General features: G+C 36.0%; 1 protein-coding gene across 1 annotated transcript; it reads left to right on the forward strand.

Moving 5' to 3' along the window:
- The first annotated feature begins 11911 nt into the window (after positions 1 to 11911).
- Positions 11912 to 16925, forward strand: LOC120263148. The gene is made up of 3 exons (XM_039271044.1): positions 11912 to 12441; positions 12582 to 12666; positions 16812 to 16925. The coding sequence occupies exons 1-3, from the start codon at positions 11912 to 11914 to the stop codon at positions 16923 to 16925; spliced, it is 729 nt and encodes a 242-aa protein (XP_039126978.1).
- Positions 16926 to 22143: the final 5218 nt, after the last annotated feature.

Raw genomic sequence — 22143 nt, forward strand, 5'->3', positions numbered from 1 at the left:
AATTGAAGTTGGCAAAATTTTGATTAATTGAAATTTAGACTCTAAAATGAAAAAGGGACCATAATTTGGTAGCCTATCAGTTACTAAATACTCACACTTACTTTTATTAATGTGAATGACTTATTTTTAAGTTAATAATTCTTATGATTTACTAGATGCTAATATTTTTTCTAATGAAATATTTAATTTTTATGAAAATTTTAAAAAGTGAATCTATTTTATGTGAATTTTATATAACTAAGAGGAGATTGTTTTATTTTCACATTTTATTAGTAGATATATTATTGTATTACCTAATGGATATATGTACATATATATATATACACGGAAGACCATGAAAATATTTTGAGTTTATTTAATAGATTGTTTTTCTTAATGTCCTAAGGTTATTATTATTATTTTTTTCAATTCTAATATAAGAAAACCCAGTTCCTATCTATGTAATAGTGTCATGTATTTGTTAAAAAAAGAAAAAAAAAATGATGTTTCAGTGGAAACATATAGTATACTTTGATCAACAACCATTGAACAAAGAGGTATCCATGAAATATAGTAAATGTTTTATGTATATATATATATATATGCATAAGGATATACATACATACATATACTCATTGATATTTTTATAGGTATATTAACGAAGTGTTAATAAATATGTAGAAATGTGTATTACATATATATATTAAAAGAAAATTTAAAAATTTTATCTATTTGTTCAATTGTCTTAAAAATTTAGGTATAATACTCTAATTGGTCCCTCTATTTTTCTCTAGTTAGGTCATTTTTTTAAAAGTAGAGGGACTAGTTGGGGAATATTTCTAACTAAGTGGGCACATTTTTCGGAAGTAGAAGGATTAATCGGGAGCATTTAAGAGTAGAGGGATCGAAAGGGAGAGAAAGAAAGAAATCTGAGGGGACTATTTTCATGATTATATAAAAAATTTATATAATTTTGTTTAGCTAAGTCATTTAGAAGACACATTAACCTTACAAATATCTACTAGTGAAAGTTGTTATATGCATATGGTGATAGAGAAATATCGTAATTGTAATGTACAATAATGTGATTAGATGTCATTTGTGTGAGTAATGACTCAAAAAGTGTTTTTGAGGGGAGGGATTAGAGGTGGGCATAGGTTGGTTATGGGGCCTCGAAGATTGCTCCCGGCAGATTGGAGCCGGCTTTTTGGCCGGACTTTGGAACCGGTTCGTCCCATCTTCTAACCTGTTGGGCCAGTTTAGAAGGCAGACCTGGCGGGGCCGGGTCACACCTAAAGGTGACTCGTACCCAGTCCGGGCCTCCTCCCATAACCGGTAGGCAGGCTAGAACCCGCCTATTCCTGGAATGGCCCACTGGGTATTATTAATTTTAATAATTTGGTATTTTAAAATATTAAAACTGATATAAAATGTTAAAAAAAAATGGGCTAGTTGTGAACCTATCACTTGTTTTTATAGGAAGTTATCATGTTAATTTTTAAAGATTAGCCGATGAGGACTAAAGTTACATATCATATGAGTAATTTATTATTTATATAATTTACTAAAAAGCCACCATAAACAACTTGTAGCCCGTGTGGTAAAAATTGTGTTGAATGTCTTTGGTGTCATGAGTTCAAAACTTCCCAAACATATGACTTTTAATTTAGTTAAATGCAAGTTATTCAAGATAATTTCAAATAAATCATGATAAATAAAATTTTAAATTTTAATTTATTTTGTTAAATGCAATTTATTCTTACTTATGAAAATGATAAATCAATAAAGAATTTATAATATTAATGATTTTAATGAATATTTAAATCATAATTTAAATTTCGGTCTTTGAAATATCTTGTTAATGAAAATAAATAATTTGTAAGTTACATTGGAGCGAAAATTTTGTTATTAATTTAACAAAATTTTAAGTTAATTATTTATTCAACAAAATTTTAGTGAATATTATGATTTTAAGTAAATAACATGTTAAGAATTACACAAGATTTTAAAAATTTTACCCAAAAAATACACAAAAATGTGTAGAAAAGATTATAGTTTTAAATTAACAATATGGTTATACAATTACACATCATATTTTTTTTATTTATTTAAAATAATATTAACGGATGTGAGTAATACATATAACAATAATTTATTATAATGTTAAGTAACACACAAAAATGTGAATAATACCTATTTTTATAATAATTGATAAAAATAATTAAAGTAAATAACTTGACACTAAATGCAAAATAATGGGATGTAAAGGGGTATGTATAGATTAAAAAGAAAATAAAAAATAATTTGAAATTCTTTTTAAAAATATGTATTCTGGTTTTTGGTTTTCTTAATTTATCAGAAAAAAAGGTTTAGTGGAATCGTTAAGATGTTTGATGGGGAAAAGGAGGTCCTTGGTGGATGTGTTAAGGGTTTTTGTTTTAAAAAATAATAAAAGCGGTCCAATACCATGAGTCAACCCACGAGTTGGGCCGGGTTGACCCGGTCGGCCAGTTGAGATACCCCAACCTGTAACTGGATTCGCTCGATGCTAGGTCGGTTATCGATTCTGACAGCCCTGTCCGCCGATTCAGCTGAACTAGTAGGTTTGGACATGCATTTCAGGCTGGGCTGAGCCAAAAGTCATCCCGTGGCCCCCTCTAGGAGGGATACATCACCTCCAATAAAGAATCTATCCAGTACTAGTAAATAGTACTTGTACCTGGAACATTGCGAAAACAATATTATTACAATACTTTAACGCAGGAATACGACACAGCACCTTGCCCATGCATTGATTTTGTTTCAAAAAAATTCTTTTTTGCATCCATCCTTGTTCGGATAATATAATTTTCTCTTATATTATTATAGTTTTAAAATTTTGAAGAATTTTTGCTTTCAAAATATTGCAAGGTATTTTAACTACAATAATGTAGTTGGAGTTGATTTGATATTATAGAGTTTAAATTATTAAATATAAAATTCATTGAAATGTTTGAGGATACTAAAATTTCTGATGGAGTGATTGAAGATAGGGAAGGTGCCTTTGATCAGAGCTCTGTCTGAGAATTCTGCAGAAGGTGCTGAGAAATTACTGGGCAATTTAGTTGGTTATGTTTGGAGGGAATAGTGAAGTTTGATTTGAATGGTCTGGATTTAATCATCTGGATGTCTTGCATTAGTTCGAGGCAATCTGGGTCTTGTTTTATCTGTGTGTTGAATCAAGTCAAGATGTGTACTGTGTTCTTTTATATATATATGTTTGTAGAGTCAGTCCTTGTAAGGTGTGAAAGTCGTAGTGAAGTGATATCCAGTATGGTTGGTCTGCTTTTGATGTCCGATTTTACAGAGTTTTTCTACTGTTCATCTTCTTCGTTCATGAATCTCTACTGTTCATCTGTGTTTTTCTGATCTTCTTGGCCTACAAAGTGGTATCAGAGCTCGGTTGAAGGAGATTTAAAGCAAAGTGAAAGTTCTTCTTAGTTCAGAATGAGTTCTGGTAGTTCTTCTTCTGGGTTTGTTCAACATTTGATACCCCAGTTCAATGGAGAAGATTATGATCACTGGAGAGTGATGTTGATGACCTTATTCAGGTTCAATGGGCTATCAGAAGTTGTAGAGAAAGGGTTTTCAGAAGAAGAAAGAAAGATTGCTGAGAATAAGCAAAAGGATGCACATGCCTTACTTCTTATTCAACAAGCATTACATAGATCACTGTTTTCTCGGATTGTTGCAGCTAAAACTGCAAAGGAAGCATGGGATGGTCTTCAAATGCAGTTTCAGGGAAATCCTAAAATCAAGGCTTTGAGAGTTCAAGCTCTAAGGCAATCTTTTGAAAATCTCCAAAAGAAGGAGAATGAAAGTGTTCAAGCATATATAGCAAGAGTGACAGATCTATGTAACCAGATGAAGAGCCTTGGAGATCAGATATCTGAATCCATAACTGTTGGGAAGGTTCTTAGAAGTTTAGGACCGAAATTCAACTTTGTTGTTGCTGCAATAGGAGAAGCTAAAGATTTAACAAACATCACTATGGATGAGGTGGCAGGGTCTCTTCTAGCACATGAATCTCTTCTATTGAGTCAAGAGGATGTGTCCAATGTGAAGGCCCTTGCTGCAAATTCAGAAGAAAAAGTTCTTGTCACTAGAGGAGAATTGATGAGTAATCAAAACTGGCAGTCCAGTAGTGGGAGAGGTAGAAATTATTTTAGAGGAAGGGGAAGGAGCAATGGTAGAGGCAGAGGTAGATTCACTGAAGATATATTCACTGAAGATGGTCAGAATAGCAGTTGTGCAGACCAAAGAAGCCAAGTATTATTTCAAAGACCCACTAGAGGAAATTTGAAAAATATACAATGTTATCATTGTAAAAAGTTTGGTCACATTCAAGCAAACTGTTGGTATAGAAGCAGAAGTATTGGTGAAGGATCAAGCTCCAATGATAATAAAACTATTAGTGATGAGGCTGAAAATCTATTCATGGTGCACACTAATATTGGTGTTACAAAACCTTCAATTTGGCTTCTGGATAGTGGGTGTTCAAGTCACATGACTGGAAGAAAGGAGCTGTTTTACAAGTTGGATGAATCACAGAGACAGGTGGTCAAGTTGGGAGACAACAAGGAAAAGCAAGTTGCAGGAAAAGGTACTGTTAGTGTGACTATGAAGAATGGAGAAACAAAATTAATACACAATGTACAGTTTGTGCCTAATTTGGCTCACAATCTACTCAGTGTGGGTCAATTAATTGGAAATGGATATCAGCTAATATTCAAGAATGGAGGATGCAGAATATTAGATGGTAAATCTGGAAAGCAAGTGATGATGGTGAATCAGAACAAAAACAATTTGTTTCCAATTGAATTTCCTCAATTGGATCAAGCAAATGCAGCTATATCTGATGAAGAGAAATTTTCACTGTGGCATGACAGATATGGTCACCTGAACAGTCAAAGTCTCCAAGTGTTGGCACAAAAAAGAATGGTTCATGGCTTACCAATGGTAAGACAATTCAAAAGTTGTGAAAGCTGCATATATGGAAAATTATCTAGACAACAATTTACTTCTGGAAGATCATGGAGGGCCAAAGAAAAATTGCATTTAGTTCACTCAGATCTCTGTGGACCAATGCAAGTTGACTCTCTTGGAGGATCCAGGTATTTCTTGTTATTTATTGATGATTTCAGCAGAATGAGCTGGGTATACTTTATTAAACATAAACATGAGGTCTTCTCTTGCTTTCAAAAATTTTTGGCTTTAGTTGAGAGACAATCCAGTTTTAAATTGAAAATATTAAGAACAGATAGAGGAGGTGAATATATATCAAATCAATTCAGAACGTTTTGTGAAACTCATGGTATTAAGCATGAATTTACTGCACCTTACTCCCCTCAGCAAAATGGAGTTGCTGAGAGGAAAAATAGAACTTTAGTTGAGAGGGCCAGGAGCATGTTAAATGGCAAGCATTTACAAATTAATTTTTGGGCTGAAGCTATTGCCACTGCAGTGCACTTATCAAATCTATCCCCAACCAAAGCAGTAATGAATAAAACCCCTTATGAAACTTGGTTTGAAAGAAAACCCAATGTATCACATTTGAGAATATTTGGATGTATAGCATATACAAAAATTCCTGTTCAGAATTTACAAAAATTGGATAATAGAGCACTGAAATGTATTTTCATTGGATATTGCACTGATTCTAAAGCCTGCAGACTATATGACCCTCTCACTGGCAAAATTATTATCAGCAGGGACATTGTCTTTGATGAGCAAAAGCACTGGGAATGGGAAACAGACAGTTCAAACATCTTCAAAAATAATTCATCATCTATTCCAATTGTTGTTGATTGCTATGGCAGTAATTCAATAGAGGATGCAGGAATTGCAAATGACAATTCCAACAACAATTTTACAAATACTCCTGATATTGATGATGCAGAAGGAGCAAATATATCTGCAGAGAATAGACACACAGAAATTCAGGCTTCTGTGGATGATTATCAAGGTGAAGAAACTCCACCAGTAAGAGTCAGACTTCTCAGAGAGATTTATGAAAACTGTTCTTTTGTTTTAAATGTATCTGATCCAGTTGCTTTTGAGGAAGCAGAAAAAATTCCAGAATGGAGAAAAGCTATGGAGATTGAAATATCTGCTATTGAGAGAAACAAAACATGGGAATTGACTTCAATGCCAGCAGGAAAGAAGTTAATTGGTGTAAAGTGGATTTTTAAGAGGAAATACAAGTCCAATGGAGATCTTGACAAATATAAAGCCAGGCTGGTTGCTAAGGGCTATAATCAGGAATATGGGGTGGATTATGAAGAGATATTTGCACCTGTGGCTAGACTAGACACAATTAGACTCTTGATTGCTTTAGCAGCTCACAAAAACTGGCCAATATATCAATTGGATATTAAATCAGCCTTCTTAAATGGTGAGATTGAAGAAGAAATATATGTTGAACAACCCAAGGGTTTTGAAATCCAAGGAAAAGAGCAATTGGTGTATAAACTACATAAAGCACTGTATGGTCTAAAACAAGCTCCAAGAGCATGGTATGGGAAATTTGATTCATATATGCAACAACAAGGGTTCAAGAGAAGCTTGACTGAGCACACCTTATATTCAAAAGTTGGAGACAATGATGCTATACTTCTAGTTTGCATTTATGTAGATGATATCATTTATTTGGGGTCTTCTCCAGAAATGATAACAAAATTCAGAGAAGATATGGAAAGATCCTTTGAGATGAGTGATCTGGGCTTAATGTCTTACTTTCTTGGATTAGAAATCACTCAAGATGCAGCAGGAATTCATGTATCACAAAAAAAATATGTTGCTGATTTATTGAAGAACTTCAGTATGATTAATTGCAAGCCCTCCATCATACCTCTGAGCTCAAGTGCAAAATTAAGTTTGTATGATGATGCAAAATCTGTTGATGCCACAACCTATCGAAGATTAATTGGAAAGTTAATTTATGTGACACAGTCCAGACCAGACATAGCATTCTCTGTGAATCTTTTGTCAAGGTTTATGCATCAGCCTACAAAAATCAATTTGGAGCTGCCAAACAAATACTTAGATACCTGGCAGGTTCTATGGACTATGGAATTTACTACAAGAGAGGAAGCAATTGTAAATTAATGTGTTATTCAGATAGTGATTGGGGAGGAAGTTTAATTGACAGGAAAAGTACTACTGGAGTAGCATTTACAATTGGGTCAGGAATTGTTTCATGGATTTCCAAGAAACAAGACATTGTTACACTATCCTCCACTGAAGCTGAATATGTTGCACTATGTGCCACTTGCTGTCAAGGATTATGGCTCAAGAGAATTCTCACAGAATGTCAAGTAAAGCTCAATGATTCAATTGGAATTTGGTGTGATAACAAGTCCTGCTTAGCAATTGCTAAAAATCCTGTACTCCATGGAAGAACCAAGCACATCGATGTGAAGTTCCACTTCATTCGAGATCTTGTCACTGAAAACAAAATCAAACTGAATTTTTGTAGCACTGAAGCTCAATTGGCAGATATTTTCACAAAATGCTTAGATTCAAAAAAATTTTACAGATTCAGGGAACAACTGGGAGTTTGTAGTCTTCAATCAAGGGAAGGTATTGATGGAGTGATTGAAGATAGGGAAGGTGCCTTTGATCAGAGCTCTGTCTGAGAATTCTGCAGAAGGTGCTGAGAAATTACTGGGCAATTTAGTTGGTTATGTTTGGAGGGAATAGTGAAGTTTGATTTGAATGGCCTGGATTTAATCATCTGGATGTCTTGCATTAGTTCGAGGCAATCTGGGCCTTGTTTTATCTGTGTGTTGAATCAAGTCAAGATGTGTACTGTGTTCTTTTATATATATGTTTGTAGAGTCAGTCCTTGTAATGTGTGAAAGTCGTAATGAAGTGATATCCAGTATGGTTGGTCTGCTTTTGATGTCTGATTTTACAGAGTTTTTCTACTGTTCATCTTCTTCATTCATGAATCTCTACTGTTCATCTGTGTTTTTCTGATCTTCTTGGCCTACAATTTCCACCAGAATACATTCCGATATTAAAGCATTTAGCTCAACTTTTAAACCCTCAACTTATGATAATTTAAGCAAACATATTTTTCCAAAGGTACTAAAGAAAAATGCAAGGATTAGAAATGAGCGAAGATTAATGAGGATGAAGAAGGCGAGTCGGGCCTTCCCATGTTGGGACGACGAGGATGATGAGGATGAAGAAGAGCGACAATCGATCCGCTCCGGCTCATGGTTATACAGCGTCTTGTGTTCAATGCCGACGGGGAAGCCATCTACAAGCCTGTAGAGTTCCCTTGACACCGGATGGGTAAAAGGGGTAGCTATTGGAACATCAAAATGGGGGTAGAGCGATGCTCCCACTTCGAGACCCCGGTAGTAGCGGCGTGGTTGGCGTTTCGTAGTCTTGGTGAAATATTGATAGTGGTCGAGCGTTGCTCTCATGTTGGTGCCCCGGTATCAGCGGTGATATCGACGTCTCATAGTCATTGTGAAACTACGACGGTGGTCGAGCATTGCTCCCACGTCGGGAGCCCGTAGCAGGCCGGCGTTGTCTGCGTCTCGTAGTTATTATGAAACAATGATGGTTGTCGAGTATTGCTCCCATGTCGAAGCCCCGGTAGTGGCGGCGTTGTCGACGGCTCGTAGTCATTGTGAAACAACAATGGGGGTAGAGCGTTGCTCCCATGACAGAACCCCGTTAGCTATAGTGATATCGGTGTCTCGTGGTCTATGTGTTACAACGATGGGGGTCAAGCGTGGCTCCCATGTCGGAGCCCTAGGGGCGGCGGCGTTGTTGGCATCTTATTGCCATGGCGCAACATCAACGGTGCAGTGGTTGAGCGTTGCTCCCACGTCAAAACCCAGGTTGCGACGGCGTTGAGGGTGTCTCATAGTTATGGCAAAACAACGATGGTGGTTGAGCGTCGCTCCCACGTTAGGACTCTGCCAACTGTGGTGTTGAGGGTACCTGGTGGTCATGGCGTAACAACGATGGGGTAGAGTGTTGCTCTCACGTCAGGACTGTTGCTATGGTGGCGTTGATGGTGCCTCATGGGCATGGCAAATCTGCAACATTGGTCGAGAGTTGCTCCCATGTTAGGACTCCAGCAGCGGTGGGGACCGCCAAGACTGGTGGTGGTGAGTGGCTTTCAAGATCCTGGTCACCGTTATGGGGGACCGTTGGTCAACCAGAAAGACAAGAATGGACCGACGGTCCAAGTAAGGATAGTGTTGACGGCCTTGGAGGTCCTGCAAGATGTGATGGATCGAGGTTGTTGGGCTCGAGGTAGAGACGTGTCGACCAATGGGTCGCCCACTCGGGGACGATGCATGAACTAGGGGACAAGGATGCCTATCCAGAAAGGACATGTGGCGACCATCAGAGTCTTGTTAACTTTTCTCCACACGTTTTGACGCATAAGTGGCAATTTCCTATGGTAGATATTGAAAAGTCAGGGTATTCCGAGGTTGGGAAGGCATGTATGCACATTGAACCGGCTTTGCTAGCCCATCTCCTCCTGGGTTGGTCTTGGAATTTCTAAATTTGGTAATTGGGTCGAATGGGCTAGGTTTAGTGGAGACTGACCCTCAGTTCGAGAGCAGTGAAATGGCGGATCCATGGGTGCTATGTGTATTGCCCATAAATCTGGATGATTGGCTTGGTAGTGGACCTGATCAAGTTTGCGGGAATGATTTAGCAAACATGGATGATGCGCAAGGTGGTCGCTCCATGAACGTGAATTTGGATTCCTTGTTGGGTCCATCAATCAATGTTTCTGATAGCTCATTCTTGCCGCCAATTGCTCCTCGCTATCATTCTTTGGTGTTTTTTGGTCTTACTTTGGAGGAGGAGGCTCGGGATAAATTCAGTTTTCAGAAGTTGCGCGGAGGGGAGGACCCATTGCAGTTGCAAGGCTAGTTGTTCCCTATCTTCTCTCCAGCTGGTTGGAGTAGCTTTTGCCGGTTTATCTTTCTTGTTTTCTTTGTTGTTCCCTGTCTTTGTCCACGTCTAGTGTATTTTTTGTATTCAGCTCTTTTCTTTTAATACAAGTGGTTTATCCACCTTTTAAAAAAAATAAATAAATAAAATAAAGCATTTATGATATAATTATGTTGGAAATTTTTAACAAAATGTTTTGTTTTTGGTAATATGTTTTTATATCATTTTTATTGGCGTAATGTTTTCTGAAAAATATTACATTATTTGTTGGTAATATGTTTATAATATTGTTCTTTATTGGCACAACGTTTCTGAAAAATATTACATAATAAATTCCAATAATAGGAAATGGATTACCAATAGAATTTCGATTGGAATCTTTTTTTTTTTTTAAATTGATTCCACATGCATTTAAATAAAAGACAACATAAAATATTCTATTGGATTCTTAAAACAACACTTTCAATTGCAGAATTTTCAACAGAGTTTTCTATTTTCTATTAAAAAAATATTCTTGAAGAAATTTTCAATTTTTTTTGGAAAAACATAATTGTGTTATGAAAAATTTAAAATAATTATATTTCATATAAAAGACATATTTATCCCCTAAACTATATGCAGCCTTTTTTTAAAAAAATAATATTAGAGTATATATATGTATATATAACATCACATATACGAGGGTTATTTTTTTATTGGGGTACCTTATTATGCCCGTGCTTCATTTTGAGCACCTTTTTTCAATTCGTATCAAAATGAGCACTTGAATTTAATTTGCTTTCACAGGGAGGGCATTGATGCTATTCCGGTGATTAAATGCTGACGTGTCCACCGGAGATCTCACGTGGACTCCAAATTTCCACATCACTTGCGCACGTGGACAACTTATCCACCTCATAAAAAAAACGCCACGTCAGCCCAAGCCCCTTCTTCTGTCCTTCGATTTCTTCTCCATCTTCGTGTTAGCAGAGAGATAGCTCCCCTTGTTTATCCTAACTATCTCCGGTCGTCCACCCTCTTCTCCTCCTTGTTTACCAAGAAAGAGTAGAGTTCCAATAGAAAGTAGACAGTGAAAAACCAGGAAAACAGACCACCTCCAGAGTGCTTGCTAAGCGACTGAAGAGGCCCATATTCAGAGCGTTTTATCAGGAAGGCATGTAAGTTGAGTGGGTGATAAGGCCACCCAACGCAGAAGAGCCAATTTATAGTAATACATTGCATTATTTTTGTTCCAATTTTGCATCTCCACTAGTTTAAGGTTTTTCCAGTTGAATAGTTTATAGTTTATTAGGTTTTTTATATGTTGAAGTCTAAGGATTCTGTCTCTTTGGTTTAACAAAATCTTTTTAGCACCTGGGTTTTTTAGGTTTTTTTCAGCACATGGGAGTAACTATTTCACAATTTGGGCTTTTTTTCAGCAGCTAGTAGTGACTATTTCACAATTAAATTGTATTATACACAAGGCGAAGCACACAAATATGATGGCCGAGAGTTTGCTAGTTTTGCTGATTATTGTTATCACGATAAGATTTCCAGATTAGAGATTTTAAATATGGCAAAGGAGATGAATGTGGAAGTAGACATGACTACAATTTGGTGGTTGGATTGTGGAGATTGTCATGTGGGTATGAGAGAGATAATCAGTGATGGAGATGCTTTGGACTTGGCTGCAAATGTTAGTGACAAAAGGGTAGTAAATGTATTTGCTAAGGTTTCTAAGTTAGTTACAAGAGATAATGATGGTGGTGAGCAAGTTGATGAAAATATAGATGGTGAGCAGGTTCAAGCAATGGGAGAAAATACTGATGCGGCAAGTCATGGACAACAAAAGGAAGGGGATGATGATGGGAGTGAGTTGGAAGATTCCGAATATAGTTTTAAAAGTGATGAAATGGTCAATGATTGTGCATAGGGTCATAGGCATGTTACAGAGAAATGTATTTAAGATCAAAATAATGCAATGAATGAAACTGATTCTAAATGTGATGGATCTGGTGGGTTGCAATCATGTTTTGAGACAAATGAAGAAGGATATGGCCCAGAAAAGCACAAGTATTTAGATTTTCATGCTGAATTGGATATGAATGACCCACATTTTGAGATTGGAATGAAGTTCAGCAGTTTTAATCAATTCAAGGAGCTTGTTAGGAACTATGGAATTAAGAATAGGTACGTAATGAATTTTAGGCCCAGTAACAAGAAGAGGTGCAAGGCTATTTGCAAGAAAGGATGTCCTTTCTATTTATGGGCAGCTTCTATGATTAAAGACCACAACACTATACAAATAAAATCTGGAATCCTCAAACATGAGTGCACTAGGGATCACAATGTGAGGCATGTTAGTGCAAAATGGGTTGTTGAAAATTATTTGGATCAATTTAGGGTAGATCCAGGCTGGTCAATAGAAAGCATCATGCAAGCTGTGATGAAAAAGCAGCAAGTTAACATTACAAGACTAAAGGCTTGGAAGGCAAAAAGTATTGCAAAAAAGTTAAATAAATTTGTAACTTTTCTATTAAGATGTTTTCAATTACTTTGGTGGAATGAATGGCTATTATTTATTTTTTATTGTGTAATACAACATTTTGATATCTTGATTTTTATGATCTTTTGTTTAATTTATGATGTAGCTTATTGGACGGTGATGAATGTGAGCAGATCAAGAGTTTATATGATTATATGCTTGAAACTCGCGGACAAATCCAGTCTCCACTCGTAATGTACAAGTGTAATAAAGGCATATTTTGAGGTATGTACCTTTGCTTTGGGTCCATTGAAGGCGTGTTTCATGGCAAGATGCAGTCGGTTATTTTCTATAGATGGTTGCTGGCTCAAGGGACAGTTTGGAGGACAACTCCTCTCAGCTGTGGGAGTAGATGTAAATGATTGCATCTATCCCATAGCATGGGCTGTGGTGGATAAAGAAAACTACGAAAACTAGAGATGGTTCCTAGAGCTACTGGCAGCAGATTTGGAAATTAATAACGGCCATGGATTTGCTTTTATGAGTGATAGACAAAAGGTATCAGGACTAGTTATAGTGATGAAGGGAATGTTTGAAAAAAGATGCTTCTCTTGGATATTTCTTGTTATGACATCATGAAATTATGTTCTAAGGATGTACTCAGAGCCTAATGGCAATTTTGTTGTGATATGGTGATATTATGTTCTAAGGTTGCATTCGAGCTACAGGCAATTTTGTTATAACAAGCTAAATGAATGAATTATAAATGTTTGTTCCCATAATTGTGTCTCACACTTGATTTCCTTGTCTCCAAAACAAATGTAATGTATAACTGGTTTGAATATATGACTGTGTATACTGCACATATTATGTAAATGTCATATACCTGCATATAGCCAGATAACTTTGTCCAGTTATTGTCAATGCCAATGGTTAACTTTTGTCCAGACTTTCACATTGATTCACTTGAAGTTTAAGCCATTGATTATACTTTGTAATTATAAATGATTACCCTCATAATGGTAGATAAACTTCGTGATAAATTTGTCAGCAGAACTTTTACAATTATGATATTTTCTGTGTGCAAATTTTATTTGTCCATTTACATGATAAGAAGAGGGAGATAAATCAAAGGCTCTCTTGGAGAAGAACGGGGAGATCGCTCGGTCTAAATTATGAACAAGTGGCTCTAGATACATAGGTCTCTTCGGTCTCTTGGCGAGCGCTCTGGAGGTGGTCTATTTCCCTGGTTTCTCACCGTCTACTTTCTCTGGGTACTTTGCTCTCTCTTGGCAAACAAGGAGGAGAAGAAGGTGGACAACAGGAGAAAGTTAGGGCAAACAAGGGGAGCTATGCTCTCTCTCCGAACATGAAGAAAGAGAAGTCAAAAGGGAGAAGAAGACTGACGTGGCATTTTTTTGATGAGGTGGATAAGTTGTCCACGTGGCCATTCCACGTGAGCAAGTGATGTGGAAATTTGGAGTCCACGTGAGATCTCTGGTGGACACGTCAGCATTTAATCACCTGATAGCATCAGTGCCCTCCCTATGAAAGCAAATTAAATTCAAGTGCTCATTTTGATACGAATTAAAAAAAGTGCTCAAAATGAAGCATGGGCATTGTAAGGTACCCTACTAAAAAAATAACCCATATATGAAGACTTCAAAATTCAAGATCAAATTTCTCACAGAATTTTGCCTTGATTTCTTATTGTGGATTTGCCCCACCCTGAATTTTACTATTCTCCACAGTAGAGATACAACCATAAAATATAAATAAGAGTTTAATTTATTTTAACAATATAAGTGTAGGTAGTTTCAAAATTTTTTTTTTAATAGCTCATCCAAAATGTATCAAGAATCATATTAATATAATGATACTAGTTGTTACACCACCACAAAATAATAATAATAATAATAATAATAATAATAATAATAAATTATATTGTCAGTTATTATATCTTTTAAGGGAAATTGAGATTTTTTGATAAAATTGGGTTAATAAGACCTCAGTGTCATGTAAAAAGCAAGGTTATCGACCGGGACCGCCCGCCGGTTCAACCGAAAAATCGGAACCGCCATGTGCCCGGCCCGGGTATACCCCATTGACCCGGGTATTAAAAAACTCGGCAGTTACCTCGGGTGACCGGCGGTTCAACTGGAACCGCTGACCCGGCCGGGTCAATCGAGTCACAATGTTTAATACAATATTTAATAATATATTATTATTTTTCATTATAAACCACAAAAATCGTGTATATTTATTAATATTAATTTATAATTTATAATCAATAAATAGAATTACAATATATATATATATATATATCATAAATATACCAATAAAAATTTACATTTAAATAAAATATATTAATGTGTTATGTAAATACTTTCTAAAAATTTAATTTATTAAGAAAATAAAACAATAAATGAGTGTAATTTTATTATAAAAATATATAATTAAAGTATTCTAATTAAATAAAACATATAAGAAAAAATAAAAACTCAAATTGAGATATAAGAATTACTGAATTAATTTCTTATTTATTTTAACAAAATCAACCAATAAATAAATAAATAACACCGAGAGAAGTTCGATAATTATATATTAATATATTAAATTTGTAAATATTTAAAAAATGTAAAAATAAATGACATAATTAGAAAACTCTACTCTATATAAGGTCATTTATCAATTTAAATATCAAATTTGAGTCGGTTTTTATAATATAATTATGGATTTAATATTATATTTGCTCATTATTAATTATTATAATATTTTTTATATTTAATTATTGATCCCGGTTCGACCCCGGTTCGACCCGGTCGAACCCATTGACCCCTGACCCCTGGGCTTAGGCGGGTCATTGCCCGGGCCGGGTCTGACAACCTTGGTAAAAACTGTGTAATTTAGTGTTTTGTCTTGTGTATTTATAGAAGGTTTGTTTGGTCTTATGATTTTTTTATAGGGAGAATTGGTTATAAACCCCTCAAAAGTTCTATAATTGCATATTTACCCTCTGAAAAAACATAATTGTATATATACCCCTGAAAAATATAGGTAATTGCGGATATGCCCTTACTGTTAGATTCCGATAATCAAACTTGATTAACTATGGTTATAACTTTGATTAAGATATACAAAAAGTCCAAAATAACCCTTGTACAACTTAAAAAAAACTTTTGAAGGGTATATATGCAATGGTATAATTGTAATTTTATATATTTGTTGTTTGTTAATAGATGGTTTTTCAACTAATTTGAACACCAAGGGTATATACGCAATTATGTATATTATTCAAGGGTATGTATGCAATTAACTTTTATTCAGGGGCAAATATGCAATTTCAAAATTTTTTAGGGGTACACCTGCAAAAGCCCCTTTTTTATATTGTTTTATTTTAAAGCTTTTAATGCATCCATTATGCATTATTGATCGCATGAAGTAAAATTTCTTCTTTGAATATTATTTATTTTAACTGAAATAATCTCAATGGAGCAAATTTAATGTTTTAGCTTTTAACAATTATTAAATGTAAGCTTCAATGAGATGTTAGAGATTACCAAAGATGGAGCTTAAACATCATATTCTTGACAAAATATAATAACCTGCAAATACTATATCATTATAAACTTTGATCTTAAATTTGATTTGTGGTGGATCACTGAAGTAGATGAATAATAAAAGTATTATATGTTTGGCACATGTGCCAGGGATTAAGCATTTCAATAGTACATTTCTAAAATGGATTAAAATATTAAAATATTTTAAAAGTATAATAAAAATATACATTTAACCAAGTAAGGTGACTGAAGCATACTTAAGATCAGAAGATTTAATTAAAAGAATGTATTTGATGGAGCAAAAACCAAAGTTACATGTGCTTTGTATGTATTGTTTTGGGAAAATTACAGATATGGGCATGGAAAAAATACAAATTACAGTTATGCTTTTGAAAAATATTAATGAAAACTTCTCGATTTACAATTTCTATGTACCTATATTCCTTCCATCCAACAACTTAAAAGATAAAAGATAAAAATTTATTCGGTCTAAAATAAGATTTCTTGTTGAACACATTACGTGGATAATGGATATGTAATGCATTTATTTATTTATTTAATTATTATTATTATTAATTTATTTTTGCTCAAATGAATAGGTTAGATGTTAGAGCCGTACCAACGGCTTTTGGGTCAATTGGCATGGGGTCTCTTGCGTAAGGTGTTCGTTCCAGGGAGGACCCGAGATCGAACCTCATAGCCTACGCAAGGTGACGGCACGTGGGTCTGCGTTGAGCTTTGCTCCCCACACGATCCTGGGTTCTGGTGCTTGTCGCCTTTCTCAAAAAAAAAAAAAATTGTTAGGGCCGTGGGCACGCTTGAAAATTGATTGGCAGGTCTGTGGTCTGGAATGGGATCCGGCGCTCTGCTCCACTTCCGGGAACATCTTGATCAAGGGAGGGACTGTGGCGAACGCTCATCACAAGGAGGTCGCCGATGTCTATATCTAGGATGGAGTCATCGCCCCAGTTAGGTCCAATATCATTGTGAGATTGAGTTTCTCTTCTATGTCCCTTTATAACCAAATGATTTCTAGGGTTTTCAATCAGTCATAAACCTTTTACATAATTTTTTTTACTGCCAAGAATTAGAAATATGTGTAGATTTCTGTTGTGCCATATTTGATAAAGCTTGAGACTTAGTGTATTTTGTAGTTTAAGCTGTGTCCCTTTATGATTTCTATTTTACTTTTTTTTTCTTGCCAAGGTTCTATCATTTTTGGGTCTGTGCTTGCGCTTTCCTAATTCAAATGCTTTACAGTCTTATGGGGCACCAGTAAATATTTTATTGAAAGACTTATAGAGAGTCATCGACTCTAAATTTGTGAAATTTTTGACCTTGGATGTCTTATGAGAGATATTGAATGAAAGCATTATTTTAGACTTTACTAAAATGATTAACTAGCCAACAATTTTATTTTCTAAATATGACAAGTGACCAAACCATGTAATTTTTACATAGCATGCCTTTTAGGACAAAAATCTTAGTAGAACCAAATGTGAAAATTTATTGTTCGGCTTGTGCGCATTCACCTAATATAGCCAAAATTTCTTGTTGAACACATTATGTAGCTAATCATTTGAAATGCAATTGATTGTTTTGCTACAAATATGCTTCCATAACTAAGGGCCCATTTTGTCACCATTGTGTTCGGCGTAATTTAAACCATAACCAATAAAAATTCCCATAAGTTACCTTTCACAGTGGCACTAGTACTATTAAACCAAAGGGCCATCATTTATAATGTAATTATATTTAAAACTTGGGCTTTTGATTAAAATGTAACTATATTTAAAACTTTTAGCATATTGTTTCTGTTGGCTGTGTGTCTCTAACGTAATTCTTCGTTGGTGTAGCGTTTGTAAAATTATTGTCATAAATTTTACTAGAGATTTTCTAAAAAATATTCATAGGAATTTCTATTGAAATTTCTTATGTAAGTTTCGTTTTTTTGGGAATGAGATGAAAAGTTCCCCTTGAATTCTTTACTAGAAATCTCCAAAAACACTCTATTGGGAATAAGATGAAAAATTCCCTCGGAATTATTTTTTGATGGAATGATACAGAAATTTTAAAGATGTTTTGGAAAAAAACTATTTGTTTGTGCAACCATACTATTTATTGGCATGATTTGACACCTAGACCAAGTGACGTGACAACTAAGGTGACAAAGCATTGTGACATGGCAAGGAGACTTGGAGTGCAAGGAAAACATCTTGAAGATCTTGGTGGAGCTATTTTTAACATGGAGGCAAATATCTTGAAGATCATGGTGAAGCTATCTTAAAAATTTTGGTGGAGTTATTTTTGGTAATGCATTACAACTTGAAGACAAGATCATATCAAGACCATACTTAGAGAGATATGATTGAAGACTAAATATGGTGGAGCTTATTTGAAGAATTATCTATTCATGGTATGAATGAAGGAGATATGATTTGAGGAATCCTTGATGATTGAATTGATTGATTGAAGATCTATTGAAGGCAAGATTTGAGGACCAAACTTGGGTGAATTAAAGATCAAGTTTGGAGAATCTTTGAAAACCAAATTTAGGTGGATTGAAGACTAAGTTTGGCAAGTTTCGTGAAGACGCACAAGGACATGCGCCCCTTGCGAGGGGACTGCGTGATGAGGAACTGAGGAGGTAGGCTAGTTGCCGGCAGTCGGGATCGGGAGATTTGGCTGCATTGACTCGGACTAAGCATGACCGGGAGGTTGATGGGTCTTGAGGTCATCCACAATGTAACCAGAACTCAATCAAGTTAGCAGTCAGGGCCATATTGCAACTTATGTTACAACAGAAGTTGCAACAGCTAATTTCGGAAGGTTTTTAAATTAGTAACCGCGGGGATTCTAAAAGAGGTATGTGCTATATTTGGGACGTTGAGGCGTCTATATAAGTTACCTTGATCGTAGATTGTAAGTGTGACTCTTGAGTGACTCTTAGAGGAGAGTGTGTGAGCACCAGACAATCTAGAGAGGGTAGTGATCTTTATTGTTGAGAGTGTGAGTGACAAGTGTTTGTACTCATCTATTTTTACCTCTTTTAGTGGATTTTTTATCTCCGGGCTTGGCCCCCCCAGACGTAGGCGAGTGGACGCCGAACTGGGTTACCAACGTTGTGTGTCTCCTTGTGTTTGTTTTTGTACTCTTTCTTTATTGGTTTGTGTGAGACTTCTATGAGTGCTTAAGTGTTACCTAATACCCACAAACCACAACAGAAGAACTAACAAGTGGTATCAGAGCCTTGGTCGACGTTTTCACTTTGGTTTCAAAGTCGGCGAGGTCCTACAAGTTCTATTGATGGCCAAAAAAGAAGGAGCTTCCGTCACACGACCACCGTTGCTAAATGGATCCAACTATCCATATTGGAAAGCACACATGAAGGCGTTTATTAAGTTCATGGATGAGAGTGCATGGATTGCCGTAGAAGAAGAATGGTCTCCTCCTACTCTAGTTGATGAAGACAAGAACGTGATCATGAAGAAGAAAAGCAGTTAGAGTGTCGAAGACATGCGCATAGCTAATGCCAATGGGAAAGCTCTCAATGCAATCTTTGGAGGAGTTGATGAGAACCAGTTCAAGTATAATGCAACATGGGAGTGTGCAAAGAAAGCTTGGGAGATTCTTCAAACCATACATCAAGGTACCAACTTGGTAAGAGAATCCAAACTTCAAATGTTAACAACTATGTTCAAAAATCTCAGGATGGGAGAAGATGAGACGATAGCCATGTTCAATGCCAAATTGATGGACATTGCAAATCAAGCCTACCAGCTTGGCAAGGAGTACTCGGATAAAAAGCTAGTCTGGAAGACTCTTAGATCACTCCCAAGAAGATTTGATGCAAAAATCTTGGCAATAGAAGAAATAAGAGATATTTCAACTATGAAACTGGATGAGCTGATGGGGTCTTTGCAAGCATATGAGATGAACCTTAATCCTGAAAGAAGAATAGAAGATATAGCCTTGAAGGTTGAAGCAATAAAACAGAAGGAGTTACAACAGGCTGTTATAACAGAAGATGAAGACAAAGAGGATAGAGAAATTGTTTTTTTGTCAAGAAAGATGCATGACATGCTCAGAAGATACAAGACACAAGGCAAGAAATTTCAAAGAAAAGATGGTCTAAATAAAGAAAAGGAACAAGTCGAAGATCATCACAAAAAGGAAGAAATTGAAGATCGTCTCATGAAGATCAAGTGTAGAGAATGTGGAGGCTTTGGGCACTATCAAGCCGATTATGCTAATACTCTCAGAAAGAAAGGAAAATCACTGAATGCTAGATGGAGTGATGGCTCAGATGGTAGCACTAAAGAAGACGATGAAGGAAGTCTGAGCAACCATCATACGTCCTTTCCTGCTATGATGAATGGATTCATGCCTGTTGCAGAATATGTTGCAACATCAGCTACAACATCCATTGAAACTGACAGTAAGTACAATGAGGTAACAGAAAATAATCTTCTCACAAGCTATAAACTCATAATGAACAGATTTAATGATATGATGTTGCAAAACCAACGCTTGGAGGAAGAGTTGAGTATAGCCCGACATGGTATTGAGTATATTGGGTATATTGGAGAAAGCTCAAGTGTCAAGACAGAAGGTTCAGGAGTTGTGTTTGTCAAGTCAACTGACCAACAAAACAATGAAGAAAAGCAAGTCAAAGTAAGGAAAGAACCAAAAAATGAAGTGCCTATACGCTTTCATTGTGGAGAGACTGGCCACATAAGACCCAAGTACATCAAATTAAAAGAAGACTTGAAAAGTGGAAGAATAGTTGGACATGTACAAGCCATTATCAAAAGGAAAGTCAGAGGGAAGACTATAGTAATCAAGAAATTATGGATCCAAAAGGACAAAAGCCAAGAGAAGATGTAGAGGTCTCCAATTGTGATCTGAAGATGGTGAAAAGTTGGACAGCTGCAACATTATGTTACAATCAGCAAAGTGTTGACCGTGGTCCTATGAAGTCAACAAGCAAAACATTCCAACGAGTGAAAATCTCTTGATGTCTCTCAAAGTTTTATAAAAAAAAATCAAAAACAAAAAAAAGGGGAAATGAAAAGGAGGGAAAATAAAAAATATATATATTCAAAAAAAAAGAGAGGGATTTTTTTTTGAAATGAGATATTTTTTTGAAATGTGAAAGGGTGTCTTGGAAGTTATAACTAATTAAAGGGGCATAAAAACCCTAAACTCCCAATTTGTTTCCACAGATTGTTTTTGAAATTAGGAGAAAGAGAAGAAGAAGAAGACGAGGACAGTGAGAAAAGATGAGGACAAAGAGGATGGCCCGCTGTGCTCCAGCGACCCCACAAGAAATCGCTGCCCGAATTGCGGAAGAAAGGATGAAAGAGACCTATTCTGGTGGAAGTCCATCAAGTGGAGAAGAACCAGAAGATTTGTCAAAAGCTATCGTCACTTTTGTCTCTCCTTAGGATCCTGGCAGAGTAGTAGATGTAGGAACATCTTCACGGTGATATGCCCATGTGGGGTTGGGCGACGTGAGATGATCTCCTAAGATGGGTGCGTGAGTCATTCCCAGGAGCTTATGTTCAGAGAACAGAAGAAGATGGACAGGAGGGCTCCACTATTGTTCCAAATGTAGAAGGTTCGGGAAATAACCAGGTTGGGGGTGAAGATGCTGCAGAAAAAGAAGCAAACCCAGCACAAGCAAAAGAGACTGTTAGAGAAAGAAGTACAGATGCTCCCACTAGCGCTGAAGAAGTGGCTGCTGCTATACTTAGTGAGGTTCTGGGAAATATTCACCAGAATATCAATGTATTTGGAGATACAGAACATGTCGCAGCACCTGTTATAACATCTTCTACAACATCTGACAGTTCACATAGTTCTGATGAGATCCCACTCAAAGATCGTGTTGCCCAGATTACTAAAGGGAAGAAGATAGTGTCTAGAAAGAAGGCCGGCTCAAGGAAGAAAAACCCGTAAGAAGGAGAAGGTTAGCAAGTCCAAGAGGAAGTCTTTCTCGATGCGTAGTAGAAGTCTCTCCAAGGCTCAAGAGGAAGTGTAATCAAGCTACAAAAAGCAGGGGAGAAACCATCATGAAGTTCTAAGAAAGAAAAGAAGAAGAGGCAACTCAACAGTAAAAGACGGTGATGAAGACAGATTCCTTTGATAAAGCATCCAAGAAGAAGT

This window comes from Dioscorea cayenensis, chromosome 6, assembly GCF_009730915.1.
Source record: "Dioscorea cayenensis subsp. rotundata cultivar TDr96_F1 chromosome 6, TDr96_F1_v2_PseudoChromosome.rev07_lg8_w22 25.fasta, whole genome shotgun sequence".
In the NCBI taxonomy this organism is placed as follows: Eukaryota; Viridiplantae; Streptophyta; class Magnoliopsida; order Dioscoreales; family Dioscoreaceae; genus Dioscorea; species Dioscorea cayenensis.

Coding starts and splice junctions, on each gene's coding strand:
- LOC120263148 (XM_039271044.1), top strand. CDS start 11,912: ATGAATGAAACTGATTCTAAATGTGATGGATCTGGTGGGTTGCAATCA. Junction 12,442..12,581: donor GCAAAAAGTATTGCAAAAAA/GTTAAATAAATT, acceptor TTTATGATGTAG/CTTATTGGACGGTGATGAAT. Junction 12,667..16,811: donor GACAAATCCAGTCTCCACTC/GTAATGTACAAG, acceptor ATTGATTGGCAG/GTCTGTGGTCTGGAATGGGA.